This window comes from Pristis pectinata, chromosome 9, assembly GCF_009764475.1.
Source record: "Pristis pectinata isolate sPriPec2 chromosome 9, sPriPec2.1.pri, whole genome shotgun sequence".
NCBI classification, from domain to species: domain Eukaryota; kingdom Metazoa; phylum Chordata; class Chondrichthyes; order Rhinopristiformes; family Pristidae; genus Pristis; species Pristis pectinata.
Window position 1 is genome coordinate 98,920,427 of NC_067413.1, and position 15,408 is coordinate 98,935,834.

General features: G+C 47.7%; 1 protein-coding gene across 1 annotated transcript in view; it reads left to right on the forward strand.

Annotated features, from left to right (window-relative positions):
* The window catches only part of arpp21 (cAMP-regulated phosphoprotein, 21), a 205,275-nt gene that overhangs the window by 131,087 nt on the left and 58,780 nt on the right, over positions 1 to 15,408 (forward strand). Inside the window, 3 exon segments of the mRNA XM_052023736.1 lie at positions 4,329 to 4,388; positions 4,478 to 4,695; positions 13,630 to 13,857. Coding sequence (XP_051879696.1) covers positions 4,329 to 4,388; positions 4,478 to 4,695; positions 13,630 to 13,857 — 506 coding nt within the window.

Below are 15,408 nucleotides of genomic sequence, written 5' to 3' on the forward strand. Positions count from 1 at the left end.
AGATATTACTTGTCCAACCTATCTATGCCCCTCATAATTTTGTACATTTCCAACAGATTACCCCTCAGCCTCTGCCACTCCAGAGAAAAGAGCCCAAGTTTGTCCAGCCTTTCCAGATAGCACATGCCCTGTAATCCAGGCAGCATCCTGGTAAAACTCCTCTGCACCTTCTCTAAAGCCTCGACATTCTTCCTGTAGTGAGGTGACCAGAATTGCACGCAATATTCTAAATGCGGCCTAACCAGAGTTCTATAGAGATGCATCGTAACTTCTTGACTCCTGTACTCAATACCTCGATTAATGAAAGCAAGCATTCCATAAGCCTTCTTAACCACCCTGTCTACCTGTGTAGTCACTTTCAATGAGTCATGGACTTGCACCCCAAGATCTCTCTGCTCCATCACTGCTAAGGGTCTTGCCCTTAAGAGTGTACTGCCTCTTGACATTAGTCCCACCAAGGTGCAACCCCTCACATTTATCCAGGTTAAACTCCATCTGCCATTTCTCTGCCCACATCTGCAACTGATCTACATCATGCTGTGTTCGTCACCAGTCTTCTACACTATTCACAACTCCACCAATCTTGGTAATGTTTTCCCTTGTACTACCTCAATGCATGTGTAATGCAAGACAGGTTTTTCACTCGGTACATGTGACAATAAAAAAAACAATTTACTAATTTATCTAAGAAATTCCCTGATTTCACCCCACATTTCACGGCTACCCAGCCTGAGTTATTTCTCTCTTTCTCAGTCTCTCATCTGAAACATTAACTGTTTCTAAACTTTACAAATTTTATTTATACAGCATGGTAACAGGCCCTTCCGGCCCAATTACACCCATGTTAACCTACCAACCCGTATGTCTTTGGAATGTGGGAGGAAACCGGAGCACCCGGAGGAAACCCACACAGACATGGGGAGAACATACAAACTCCTTACAAGACAGCAGCGGGAATTGAACCCTGATCGCTGATGCTGTGATAGCATTACACTAACCGCTGCCAGACCTCCTTGGTTTTCCCAGCATTTTCCATTTTTTGTTTTTTTATCTTACTGGGGCACACAAGGTCTCGTCTGCCAGCCAAGTCCTGCCACCTTACTGTTAACAGTTAATTATGAAGCAAAAAAACAAACTGCTGGAGGAAATCAGTGGGTTGCCACTGTCAGCAGCTGTGGAGGCAAAGGGGATGAGTCAATGTTTCAGGCTGAGACCCTGCTTCATCTCGACTTTGTAGTCTGCAGTCTCTTGTATCTCATTACACAGGCCTGGTAGTTTAATCTGCAGTCCCCATTGAGCCAATTCAATTCGTCTAATCACAGATGCTCCCTTTGATCTACACATCCCTCCTACCCTTTCTGCATCCCTTCCTTTCCCAGCTCTGATGAAGGGTCATGGAGCTGTAACTTTGGCCGTTTCTCTTTCCATTGCTGCTGCCCAACTTGCTGAGTTTTTACAATGTTTTCTGTTTTTGTTTATAACAAACTTTGCCTGGATGATTTCATGATCCTTTTGGTCTCTTTCATTGTGACCTTCATCTGGTGAGAAAGCCAAGCAGCTTCCCAAATCAGGCTGCATTTAAAGACTGCTCTTACACTCCAGGAAAAAAAGTCTTAGCTTATCCAGCCTCACCTTATAACGCAAGCCCTCCAGTCCCGGTAACACCCTTGTGAATCTTTTCTGCACCCTGTCCAGTTTAAAGACATCCTTCCTACAGCTGGGGGCCAGAACTGCACACGATACTCCAAGTGTGGTCTCACCAATGACTGGTACAGTTGCAACATGACATCCCAACTCCTGTATACAATGCCCTGAGCAATGAAAGCAAGCGTGCCAAATGCCTTCTTCACCACCCTGTCTGCCTGTGTTGCCACTTTCAGAGAACTATATACCTGTACTCCTGGGTCTCCAGGGCCCTACCATTTACTGTGTAAATCCTGCGCTGGTTTAACTTACCAAAGCGCATCACCTCGCTCCTGTCTGGCTTAAATTCCATCCGCCGTTCTTTGGCCTGCTTTCCCAGTTCATCTACATCTTGTTATAATCTTAGATAACATTCTTCACTGTTCACTACACCATCAAGCTATTGGAATCTGCACTGTATCCAGTTGTTAATGAATACCAACTAACATATTATTATTATTATTGCTACTATCTTGGGAGAATTTGCATTGTCGGATTTCTGTAAGTCAGATCTTCTGTAACCAGGGCAGTCCCTGTACTAATTATTCTTTTGGCCATACGCCTGGACACTGTTGTAAATTCCAGGCAGTTTTCCTACATTCCACTAAGTAGAGCTAACAGAAACATTATCTTTCCCCAAATTAAACTCTGCATAATATTTTAAAAATATGAGTCAAAGGCCACATCATTTGAAGAATAATGGAGAAAGATAGAGCAACAAGCAACCTGCTGGAGGAACTCAGAGAGTCGAGCAGCATCTGTGGGGGGCAAGGGAATTGTCGATGTTTTGGGTCAAGTCCCTGCATCAGGGCCCTGCATGAGTCATGCCTGTCCTGAATTTGGATCAGCTGTTGTTGAAACGATTCTCACTTGCCCAATAACAGCTCTTCCCAACGTGCTCTCCCCAGCTCCTTTTTTTATATTTTATTTACAGCATGGTAACAGGTCCTCACGGCCCAACGAGTCCGCGCCGCCCATTTTAAACCCAAATTAACCTACCTGTACATCTTTGGAATATGGGAGGAAACCGGAGCACCCAGAGGAAACCCACGCAGACACGGGAGAATGTACAAACTCCTTACAGACAGCGACGGGAATTGAACCCTGATCACTGGTGCTATAATAGCGTCGTGCTAACCACTACGCTACAGTGCCACCTCCTGCATAATAACGTTGAAATTTTCCCTTCAGCAATTTAGCACTTTCCCCTGAGGTCCAGACTTATCCTTGTTCATAACTATCTTAAAACTTACAAAGTTGTGATCACTGCTCCCACGGAAACCCCAGTCACCTGGCCATGCTCGTTTCCCAATACAAGGTCCAGGATGGACAATCTCGAGTTGGACTATCTACCCTCTTGGCTGCACCTAACAAATTCTGCCCCATCTGCGCCTCTTGAACCAAGGAAGTCCCGGTTGATATTAGGGAAGTTAAAGTCACCCAGTACAACAACCCTGTTGCTTTTACAAATTTCCATAATCTGTCTACATATCTGTTCCTCTATCTCCTGGTGGCTGTTGTGGGGCCTGTAATATAACCCTTTCAGAGTGATTGCACCTTTCTTATTTTGGAGCTCTCTGGGTGCAGCAGTGACATCCCCCCTGATCAGTAACACAACTCCTCCACCTCTTTTACCCCCCTCTCTATCACATCTGGAACATCGAAACCCTGGAAAGTTGAGCTGCCAGTCCTGTTCCTCTCTCAGCTAAGTCCCCATAATGACCATATGGCAGGCACGGTAGTGTAGGGGCAGGCACAGTAGTGTAGCGGTTAGCGTAATGCTATTACAGCGCCAGCGACCCAGGTTCAATTCTGGCCGCTGTCTGTAAGGAGTTTGTATGTTCTCCCCGTCTCTGTGTGGGTTTCCTCCGGGTGCTCTGGTTTCCTCCCACATTCCAAAGACGTACGGGTTAGGAAGTTGCGGGCATGCTGTGTTGGCGCCGGAAGCGTGGCGACACTTGCAGGCTGCCCCAGAACACTCTACGCAAAAGATGCATTTCACTGTGTGTTTCGATGTTCACGTGACTAATAAATAGATCTGATCGATGCACTCATCCAGGCTGTAAGTTTATCTGCTCTACCCATAATTCTCCTGGCAATGGAATAAACACACTTCAACCCATCAGTCCCACATGTTTGTTTACTGACCCTGCCTGTCGTTCTTATCAGGCTTACCTGGCCTAACCCCTGCCTTCCCCTCAATCCCTCCACCTGCAGACCTGTTACTCTTGTTCCCAACCTGCTACCACTCTAGCACTAGCAAACCTCCCTGCAAGGACATTGGTCCCCCTCCAGTTTAGGTGCAGCCCATCCTTCTTGTACAGGTCCCACCTGCCCTGGAAAAGGACACAATGATCCCTGTACCTGAAGCCCTCCCTCCTGCACCAGTTCCTTAGGCACTCATTTACAGCAGGAATGTTGTCGTTTTAGCTGCACTCAAACTGAATGGATTTGAAAACAGAGGATGATGGGGAAAATGTTCTTCTCTCTCCTTCAAATTAAACGTTGTGCTCCCCTTTGATGTTGTTTGTGATAGGGTACAGAAATGTGCATCATCTTTTGCCACCTTAGAAGATTTTTCTGTATAAAGGGAATCATATTGTGTTTGATGCAGAACTTTTAGCGAAATTCTTTGTTTTCCCTAGCCGAATTCTAGAGGATATCAATATATTCGATGACACACAGAAGAAGAGGCAGCTATTTAGGTTTGTGATGAGACAAGTGAAAATAAGATTTCAATTAATTTGGTAGAAAATTAATATTAATGATACTTTTTTCCCTTTCTGGATAACAGAGACGGGACAGGAAAAACATCAGGTAGTCGACAGAGCAGCACAGAGACTGACACAAAGTGGACTGACCAGCGACCCTGGAGTAGTACTGACTCAGACAGCTCGAATCGAAACTTGAAGCCTCCTGTGACAAAGACAGCAAGTATCGGTGGCATAACAGTATTGACTCGTGGTGACAGCACAAACAGTAACAGGAGTACGGGCAAACTCTCTAAAACAGGTAGCTGGTATTCAACAGGTTCTGTAGTTAGCCTTGTTCCACAACATTTCATGATGGCAAACAGGAAATAGCCCAAACAGCCTGAAGTAACTAATTTAATGTATTAACAATGACAACAAACCGCATACTAATTGTCATGATATTATATGTTTTCATTGTTTCTGATTATGTTGCTTAGCATTTTTAACAAAGCATATATTTTTCTTTGTCAACTTATAGATTTGCTCCCCTCTGCTGAATCAAGCTTTAAACTAAGAAATGTGGGGCTCAATTCAGAAGAGAAATTTTTAAAATTAATATGAAAAGGCAAGACCATAGACCAATGGGCGTAGACACAAGGTGTATGGCAGGAAGGATTAAATGTTATCGGTGCACCCGTAAACAATCAAATCAAAGGAAATGGTAACAAGTCCAAATAATGGTGCTTTATCTGAATGCACAAACAATATAGATGACAATGGCATAAACTGAGATAAATGCTAGTGACCAAGGTTGAGAACTAAAGATTCCACAGTTCTTGACTCTTCAAAGAGACAGGAAAATTGGAAAAGAAGGGAAGGGGAACAGTGTTAAGGGAAGCCCTGATGATGAAACACAAGCAGAGTAGAAGGGAATAATCTTAGCTCAGATAATCAGGGAATCATTATACATGGAAATACAGAGATAATAAGTGAAATTAAAGACTTCTGTGTTAGATTATAGGACCCCCATATCAGTTAGACAGATTTGTTCACATATTGCAAATTGTGTGAATCCTTAAATATTTGAGCAGACCTTAAAGGCCTGAGACCTGCTGTAGCCTTAATTAAAAAGGTTCATCCTTATTAGGGCTATTACCTGCAAAACCAAAATGCTGGTGTTCCTTCATGTGGAAGTAAGAGAAGTTTATAACATAGGTAATGTACTAATTATGCAGGACTTCAGTCTTCATATAGACTCAGCCGGTAGATAAAGTAGGTTGAAAGACAAAGTTCAAGAATGTACTTCATCAGTTTCCTAAAGCAATCTGTTGTGAAAGTAATTGGGCGTATTTCCATCCTGTATAAATCTACGACTCTAGACTGACTTCTTAAATCTTGTTTTAGGAAAAGAGACAGGGCTCACTAGTAATTACACAGTCAGGAATCCCCCAGAATAGAGTCACAGTGTTGTACAGCACAGAAGTGGGCCCTTCAGCCCACCAGCTCCATGCCAACCTTTTTACCCATCTGCACTAATCCCATTGAACATAGAACCCAGAACAATACAGCACAGGAACAGGCCCTTCGGCCCACGATGCTGTGCTGACATAATTAAGCTAATGACACCTAACTAAACTAATCCCTTCTGCCTGCACAACGTTCATATCCCTCCACTCTCTGCACATCCATGTGCCTATCTAAGAGCCTCTTAAACACCTCTATCCTATCTGCCTCCACCACCACCCCTGGCAGCACATTCCAGGCACCCACCACTCTCTGTGTAAAAAAACTTGCCCGCACATCTCCTTTGAACTTACCCCCTCTCACCTTAAATGCAAGACTTTGAGTATTAGACATTTTGACCCTGGGAAAAAGACACTGGCTGTCCACTCTATCTGTGCCTCTCATAATCTTATAAACTTCTATCAGGTCTCCCCTCAGCCTCCTCCGCTCCAGAGAGAACATCACTAGTTGGTCCAAATTCTCCTTAAAGCACATACCCTCTAATCCAGGCAGCATCCTGGTGAACCTCTTCTGCACCCTCTCCAAAGCCTCCACGTCCTTCCTGCAATGGGGCGACCAGAACTGAATGCAATACTCCAGATGTGGCCGAACCAAAGTTTTATAAAGCCTCAACATAACTTCTTGACTCTTGAACTCATTGTCTCATTGCCTTTTGCCTTCTTTACCACACTATCAACTTGTGCAGCCATTTTCAGGGAGCTATGGACTTCGACCCCAAGGTCCTTCTGTACATCAATGCTGTTAAGGGTCCTGCCATTAACTATGTACTTTCCCTTTACATTTTATCTTACACTTGGCTGGATTAAACTCCATTTGCCATTTCTCCGCCCATATCTGCAACTGATCGATATCCTGCTGTATGGTGTAGCAGCCTTCTACACTATCCACAACACCACCGATCTTTGTGTCCTCTACAAACTTACTAACCCACATTTTCATCCAAGTCATTTATATATACCACAAACAGCAGAGGTCCCAGTACAGATCCCTGTGGAATATTGTAGCATTAGGACCATCTATAGATATCCTACTATGTCTTGCTTACTTAAGTGTTTGTCTAAATTCCTCTTAAACATAGTAATGTGGCGACTCACCGTCTAGTCGGGCGAACCGGCTCGGCAGTCGGGTCGCGCGGCGTCGGAGCGATGAGGCCCAAGATGGCGGCGGGCCTCGTCTTTCCGAGCGACGGGGAGAACCCGCGCGCGGGAAAGTCCTGATGACGTAGGACTTACGTCATTGCCGGTTGTTTTGGGCAGGAACATTCTCCCTTAAAGGGCCCGCGCAAGGCGGGAAAATAAACCAGTTCTGTTTGGCAACCCTCCGAGTAGAGTCTTGTTTTATTTTGCGGTAGCAACCGCTACATTGGTGACCCCGACGGTCCAAACGGCTTTTGGACCTGCGAGATGGACGACAGCGCAGCAGCCAACGCAGTGGCCCTCAAGCTGCCCATCTTTTGGACACTTCGGCCCAGCGTCTGGTTTGACCAGGCCGAAGCGCAATTCTACCTTCGGCAGATCACCTCCGACTCCACGAAGTACTACCATGTGGTTAGCTCTCTGGACCAGGAGACAGCCGCCCAGGTTGGAGACTTCATCCAGTCGCCTCCGGAGGAAGATAAGTACCCGGCTTTCAAAGACCTTTTGATCTGGACCTTCGGCCTCTCCCGTCGTGACCGCGCCGCCCGCCTGCTTCATCTGGATGGCCTGGGGGACAGATCCCCATCCGCCCTAATGAATGAGATGCTGGCATTGGCCGAGGGACACAAGCCATGCCTAATGTTCGAACAGGCCTTCCTCGAACAGCTCCCCGATGACATCCACTTGTTGTTAGCTGACGCCGACTTCAGCAACCCCCGTGAGGTAGCCGCCCGGGCAGATGTCCTGTGGAAGGCCAAGCGCGAGAGCGGTTCGTCCGTCAGTCAAATCACCAGGCCGCGAGCCCAACGCCCGCCTCGCCCGGCCCCAGCAACCGAGCAGCCACGCCCCAGGAACGCAGACGACGACACGGGTGACCAGCTGTGCTTCTACCATCAGAGGTGGGGTGCGAAGGCCCGTCGATGCCGCCTGCCCTGCAAGTTTCAGGCAAACGCCAGGGCCAGCCGCCGCTGATGGCTACGGCGGCTGGCCGCCGACAGAGCCTCCTCTTCGTTCAGGACAAGAAATCTGGACGGCGTTTCCTCGTTGATACTGGAGCGGAGGTCAGTATTTTGCCCCCGACAGGCCACGACACTCGTGACAGGCCACCAGGTCCTCTACTCAATGCCGCCAATTGTACAACGATACGGTCTTTCGGTACCCGTACACTTCAATTACAATTCAGCGGCAGCCGTTTTACCTGGACCTTTACCCTTGCCACCGTCGCCCGACCACTCCTAGGAGCCGATTTCCTTCGGGCCCACAACCTGTTAGTCGACCTGCAAAGGAAGCGGTTAGTCCACTCTAGCACTCTCCGGACCTATCACCTGGGAGAAACCAGCCCCGCACCTGGACTTCATTTCCCTTTCTGGCGACGATTTCGCCAAGCTCCTAGCCAAATTCCCATCGATTTTGGCACCTTCGTTTACAAATTCTAGGCCCACACACAGGGTACGACACCACATCATTACCACAGGGCCACCCCTTCATGCCCGAGCACGACGATTACCTCCAGACAAGCTCCGCCTGGCAAAGGAAGAGTTCCGTCACATGGAGGAGCTGAGGATTGTTCGCAGGTCAGACAGCCCCTGGGCCTCCCCCCTGCACATGGTCCCCAAAGCCACCGGAGGGTGGAGGCCCTGCGGCGACTACCGCAGGCTGAATGACGCCACCACCCTGGACCGCTATCCCATCCCTCACATCCAGGACTTTGCAGCTAACTTACACGGGGCCCGCATCTTTTCCAAAGTGGACCTCGTTAGGGGATACCACCAAATCCCGGTCCATCCGGATGACGTCCCCAAAACTGTGATTATCACCCCATTCGGCCTGTTCAAATTCCTTCGGATGCCGTTCGGCCTTAAGAATGCCACGCAGACCTTCCAGCGGCTGATGGACGCGGTAGGCCGAGACCTGGACTTCGTGTTCATTTACTTGGACGACATACTGATCGCCAGCCGTAACCGCCAGGAACACCTTTCCCACCTCCGCCAGCTGTATTCCCGCCTCCGCGATTTCGGCCTCACGATTAACCTGTCCAAGTGCCAATTCGGACTTGACTCTATCGATTTCCTCGGCCACAAAATCACCAGCGACGGGGCAACACCCCTACCCGCCAAGGTGGATGCTATCCGCCATTTTGCCCGCCCCGACACAGTCAAAGGCCTACAGGAATTCCTTGGGATGGTCAACTTTTACCATCGGTTCATCCCTGCAGCAGCCCGTATCATGCGCCCTCTGTTCTCGCTGCTGGCTGGTAAGGGCAAGGACATCACCTGGAATGACGAGGCTGCGGCTGCTTTCGTTAAGGCCAAAGACGCCCTGGCAGACGCCACGATGCTGGTACACCCCAGGACTGACGTCCCGACTGCCCTCACGGTAGACGCGTCCAACACCGCGGTGGGTGGGGTACTGGAACAGCTACTCGAAGGCCGCTGGCAACCCTTGGCATTTTTCAGCAAGCACCTTAGACCGCCCGAACTGAAATACAGCGCTTTTGATCGGGAACTTCTAGCGCTGTATCTGGCGGTCCGGCATTTCCGATACTTTCTAGAAGGCAGGCCTTTCACCGCTTTCACCGATCATAAGCCTCTGTCCTTTGCCTTCTCCAAAGTCTCCGATCCCTGGTCAGCTCGTCAGCAGAGACATTTATCCTACATTTCCGAGTTCACAACTGACATCCAACATGTCTCCGGAAAGGATAATGTCGTTGCTGATGCACTTTCCAGACCAACCATCCACAACCTATCCTTGGGTGTCGACTACACGGCCCTAGCTGACGCACAGCAAGCCGACGACGAACTGCCCAGCTACAGAACCGCAGTCTCGGGTCTGCAGCTCCGAGATTTCTTGGTTGGTCCAGGTCAGCGGACCCTACTTTGTGACGTTGCGACTGGTCAGCCCCGCCCTATTGTCCCTGCAGCCTGGCGGAGACGCGTTTTTGACTCGGTACATGGGTTGGCGCACCCGTCCATCAGATCTACTGTCCGACTGGTCGCCAGCAAGTTTGTCTGGCACGGCCTGCGCAAACAGGTCAGTGAGTGGGCCAGGACTTGTCCGCACTGCCCGACGTCAAAAATCCAGCGACACACCAAGGTCCCACCACAGCAGTTCGAGCCTACCCGTAGGAGGTTCGACCACATACACATCGACCTCGTGGGCCCTCTGCCGGTTTCAAGAGGAGCCTGGTACCTCCTTACCATCGTGGACCGGTTCACGAGGTGGCCTGAGGCAACCCCCCTGACTGACATCACAACTGATTCCTGCGCCCGGGCGCTGCTCACAACTTGGGTCTCACGTTTTGGCGTTCCGGCCCACATCACTTCAGACAGAGGCACCCAATTCACTTCCAGTCTCTGGGCTGCATTAGCGAACCTGCTAGGGACGCAGCTGCACACCACCACGGCCTACCATCCTCAATCAAACGGGTTGGTGGAACGTTTTCACCACCATCTGAAATCGGCCTTGATGGCCCGCCTGAAGGGTCCTAACTGGGTTGACGAGCTGCCTTGGGTCCTGCTCGGCATACGCACTGCCCCCAAAGAAGACCTCCGCACTTCGTCAGCTGAGCTTGTATACGGGGCGCCACTAGTTGTCCCCGGGGATTTCATACCTGCCCTTCGGGACCAAGGGGAACAACCCCCAGCAGTCCTACAAAGACTGCGCGAGAAGCTTGGCGCCTTGGCCCCGATTCCCACCTCATGGCACGGTCAAGCCCCATCCTGCCAGCCCAAGGAACTACGGGACTGTAAGTTTGTTTTCGTTCGCAGGGGCACACCTCGGGCTCCATTGCAACGACCATATGAGGGACCGTTCCGCGTCATACGGAATAACGGATCCACTTTTATTTTGGCTATTGGAGGCAGGGAACAGGTTTTCACGGCGGACCGCCTCAAACTGGCCCATTTGGATCTGCAACAGCCTGTCGAGGTGGCCACGCCACGACGCAGAGGCCGCCCCCCTAAGCGGCAGCTGGCACAGCCCACGGACCTTGGGGACTGTCTCGCCGGTTCTGGGGGGGGTTGTGTGGCGACTCACCGTCTAGTCAGGCGAACCGGCTCAGCAGTCGGGTCGCGTGGCGTCGGAGTGATGAGGCCCAAGATGGCGGCGGGCCTCGTCTTTCCGAGCGACGGGGAGAACCCGCGCGCGGGAAAGTCCTGATGACGAAGGACTTACGTCATTGCTGGTTGTTTTGGGTGGGAACATTCTCCCTTAAAGGGCCCACGCAAGGCGGGAAAATAAACCAGTTCTGTTTGGCAATCCTCCGAGTAGAGTCTTGTTTTATTCCGCGGTAGCAACCGCTACAGTAATTACATTATTTTCACCACCTTCTCTGCCAGGTATCAACCATTCTCCATATAAAAATCTTTCCCCTCAGATCCCCTATAAAACTCCTTCCTCTTACCTTAAATATATGCCCTCTTGCTTTTGATACTGCTACCATGGGATGGAGTTTAATCTGGACAAGTGTGAGGTGTTGCACTTTCAGAGGTCCAATGTAAGGGGAAGGTATGCAGTAAATGGCAGGACGCTTGGGAGTACTGTTGTACAGATCTTGGGATACAAGTCCATCGTTCCCTGAACGTAACAACACCAATGAAGAAGGTAGTAAAGCAGGTGTGCAGCATGCTTGCCTTCATTGTTCGAGGCATTGAATATAAAGGTTGGGAAGTCATGTTGCAGCTGTATAAGACTTTGGTCAGGCCACATTTGGAGTATTGTGCGCAGTTCTGGTCACCACATTACAGGTAGGATGTGGAGAGGGTGCAGAAGAGATTCAACAGGGTGTTGGAGACACAAGAGACTGCAAGTGCTGGAATCTGGAGCAAAACACAAAGTGCTGGAGGAATTCAGCGGGTCAGGCAGCATCTGTGGAGGGAGATGGACAGTCGACGTTTGGGGTCGAGACCCTTCATCAGGACTGAGAGATAGAGCGGAGGTAGCCAGTGTAAAGAGGTGAGGGGAAGGTGTGGAGCCAGAGTTGAGTTCCTTCAGCAGTTTTTTTTTATACCAAGGTATTACCTGGATTAGAAAGTATTACCCATGGGGAGAGGTTGCAAATTTGGATCGTTTCCTCTGGAGCATTGGAGGCTGAGGGGTGACCTGACAGAAGTTGTAAAATTGTGACAGACACAACTAGGGTGGATTGTCAGTCAGTCCTTTTCACCAGATGGAAATGTCAAATACCAGAGGGTGGAGCTTTGAGAAGGGGATTTGCGAGGCAAGTTTTCTACACAGAGAGTGGTAGGTGCCTGGGACACACCTCAAGGGGAAGTGGTAGAAGCAGACACGATTACAATATTTCAGAGGCACTTTGACAGGCACATGACATGCAGGGAATGGAGGGAGACAGATCATATGCAGGCAGATAGGATTAGTTTGTATTGGCATCACAGACATCGTGGGCCAAAGGGCCTGTCCATATGCTGTGCAGTTCTATGTCCTATGTCGAAATGCCAAGTGATTTGGATGATCTTTGATATGAAACTCAAAGTTGATATGCACATATAGAAAGCCAAATAGAATGTTGATCTTCCATTGTGAGAATTTTGGGTGTATGAAATTGTACAAGGCTTTGTCAAATCCAGTCCTGGTTCATTCTGCATTGTTTTAGCATCCATTCACAAGGAAAGACATACTTGCTTTATTGTAACCAACGTTCATTGGATTGATTCCTGGAATAAGGGGAGTAAATGTATTGGGAGTTTAGAAGAATGAGAGTTGATGTCACTGAAGCCTGTAAAAGTCTCAGCAGCATTTGGGAAGATAAATGCTGAGAGGCTGCTCCAGAGGGCACAATTTCTGGATATGGTCAGGACTTTAGACAGGGATGAGGACAGATTTCTTTACTCGGAAGGATATGAATCTTTGAAACACTGTGTTGCAGAAGACTGGATATTTAGTTGATGAGAATTCAAGGAAGAGGTTAATACACTTTTCAGCTCTAAGGGGTTGAAAGGATATGGGGATCAAAGCAAAATGAAGAGGACCAGTCATGAGCTGTTTGGATGATGAAGTGGGCTTGAAGGATTATGTGGCTTCATGCTCCTGTTTCGTATTTATGAAAGGCCGGCCTTATAGACATAAGAATATTGAAATAAAATTACTGTTTTGGAACAAATTGTATTTGAAACAACAAAGTACCAGTGGAGTAGTTGTGCTTGCCAAATGTTATGAACAGCTCCCTGCAATATCTTCTGCTTGCAACAGCAGCCCATCTAATAATGTTCAGTTTTAAAATCGTTAACGTGTCTCTGCTGAAGTTGTGGAGTGTATAACTCACACCCGAGACTGTTCCGTAGGAGCGCGAGGACAAAACTTGCTTGTACATCAAAAGGCAAATTTCCCTTCTGGCTTCTTGTGATTTGCTGACATAACCTGGGTAGGAAACATGTTGCATAATTAAGCATTGTTTTCATTCCAAGACATTGGGAGTGGTAGAAAACCCTAACAGATTTCACCTCTTCTGTTACATTAAATAAAAGACGGCAAGGCTCCATCATTGAGTTTTGGGAAAATCCTTCAGACTGTTAGAAAGTGAGTCATGATATGCAGAGTGTTCTTGCCGTGTTTAAACATTCTTTTGCATCCTCTAGGTTCAGAGTCTTCCAGTAGTGCTGGCTCTTCAGGTTCACTGTCAAGGAACAATCAGCCATTGCACAGTACAAATGTCATCCCGGCGTCAGTCAACTCTACAGGCTCAGTCTCCTACCCAGATGGTGGAATGGGTGGACAGGTGGCATCTACCAACACAAGCTATATTTTACTTCCTTTGGAAGCTACAGGTATACCACCTGGCAGTCTTCTGTTAAACCCACACACAGGTTAGTGCAACTGTTACAACACCTCATGGCTAATAAAAATCAAAGCAATGTGAGGGGCTTTCTACAATTGATCTTTTTCATAAGACTGCAGAGAATGGTCTTCAGCCTTTTAGCTGATTACAGTATATATGCAGAACATGGGTGTATTAAAAACCCACAGCTGTCAAGGAAATGATAATTATAGATGCTGCCCTGGTATATTTCACATTAGAGTTGAGTTTCTGTGGTCCTTCATGTGTAGTGTGTTTTCTTTGATTTGAGGAAGAAATGTGGATGAGAGCAAAATACAGAAAGGCTGTCAATAGTAGCCATTTGATCAAAAGATAAGCTTTAGTAAAGCAATTGGAACCAGCATCTGATTGGACCATAATACATCTAAGTTCTTGCCTGACTGTTTAAATGTCCTATATTTTGCGAATCCCAGCAGTGCTATGCGTCTTTTGTATACAGGTATATATTACATCCTGTTTTGCTACAGTTTATACAATCAAATCCTTGTGATTGCCTCACTTAATTCTCATACAGCAGGAAAACACAAGAACATAAGAAAATAGGAGCAGGGGGAGGTCACTCGGCCCCTCAAACTTGCCCTGTCATTCAATGTGATCATGTCTCCAATTTACATAATCCCACAGTAACCCATTTTTATGCTTCCCATGTTCCATCAACAACCCTGCAGCCCTACCCTCCAATTCTACCACTGTGCTTGGAGTTATTTACAGCAGCCAATTGACATACAAATTTACATGCCTTTCAGATGTGGGAGGAAACTGGACCACATGGAAGAAACCCACACAGTCACAGGCAGAACATGCAAATTCCATACTGACAGCACTGGAGGTCAGGATTGAACCTAGGTCACTGGAGCTGTGAGACAGTGGCTCTACTAACTGCGTCACTTTGCCACTCTAACCGTCAATGTTCAACTGTGTACATCTGACTGAAGTGATGCCATTAGATTGAGAGGGTTGAACTAGGGTCAGCAACTGAGCAGCAATCAACACAACACTCTGCCTTCATCCCTTGCTTCAGTCTGGACAAAAACAGAGGAAATATCTGTCCCCATAATGCAGAAGGAAATCTTAATTTCTAGTGTGAATGAACTGTCTCACACTCCTTAACCTCGAATACATTAAATTCTTGTATCTATGTACATTTTCTGTTCACAGAATCTTTCTTGCTAATGACACATTTCGGCACTTCTGTATCAATTCTTTCCCATTACGGTTTCCCATGTCCAGACATACTTCCAATATAAACATGTTGTATTTATAATTAAATCCTCCAACTAGCAAAGGCATAGTAGAGTCATAATCATAGAAAGATACAGCATGGAAACGGACCCTCCAAACCATCAATGCTGACAATCAACCACTCATTTACACTATCCTACACTAATTCCATTTTTTTATTTGTCCTGTGTTCTCATCAACTCCCTTTGATTTTGCCACTCACTGACATAATTAACCTAGCAACAAGCATGTCCTTGGGATGTGGGAGGAAACCAGAGAGTAAGGTCTTAGTTCTACATTCTCCATACCCTCAGCTGGT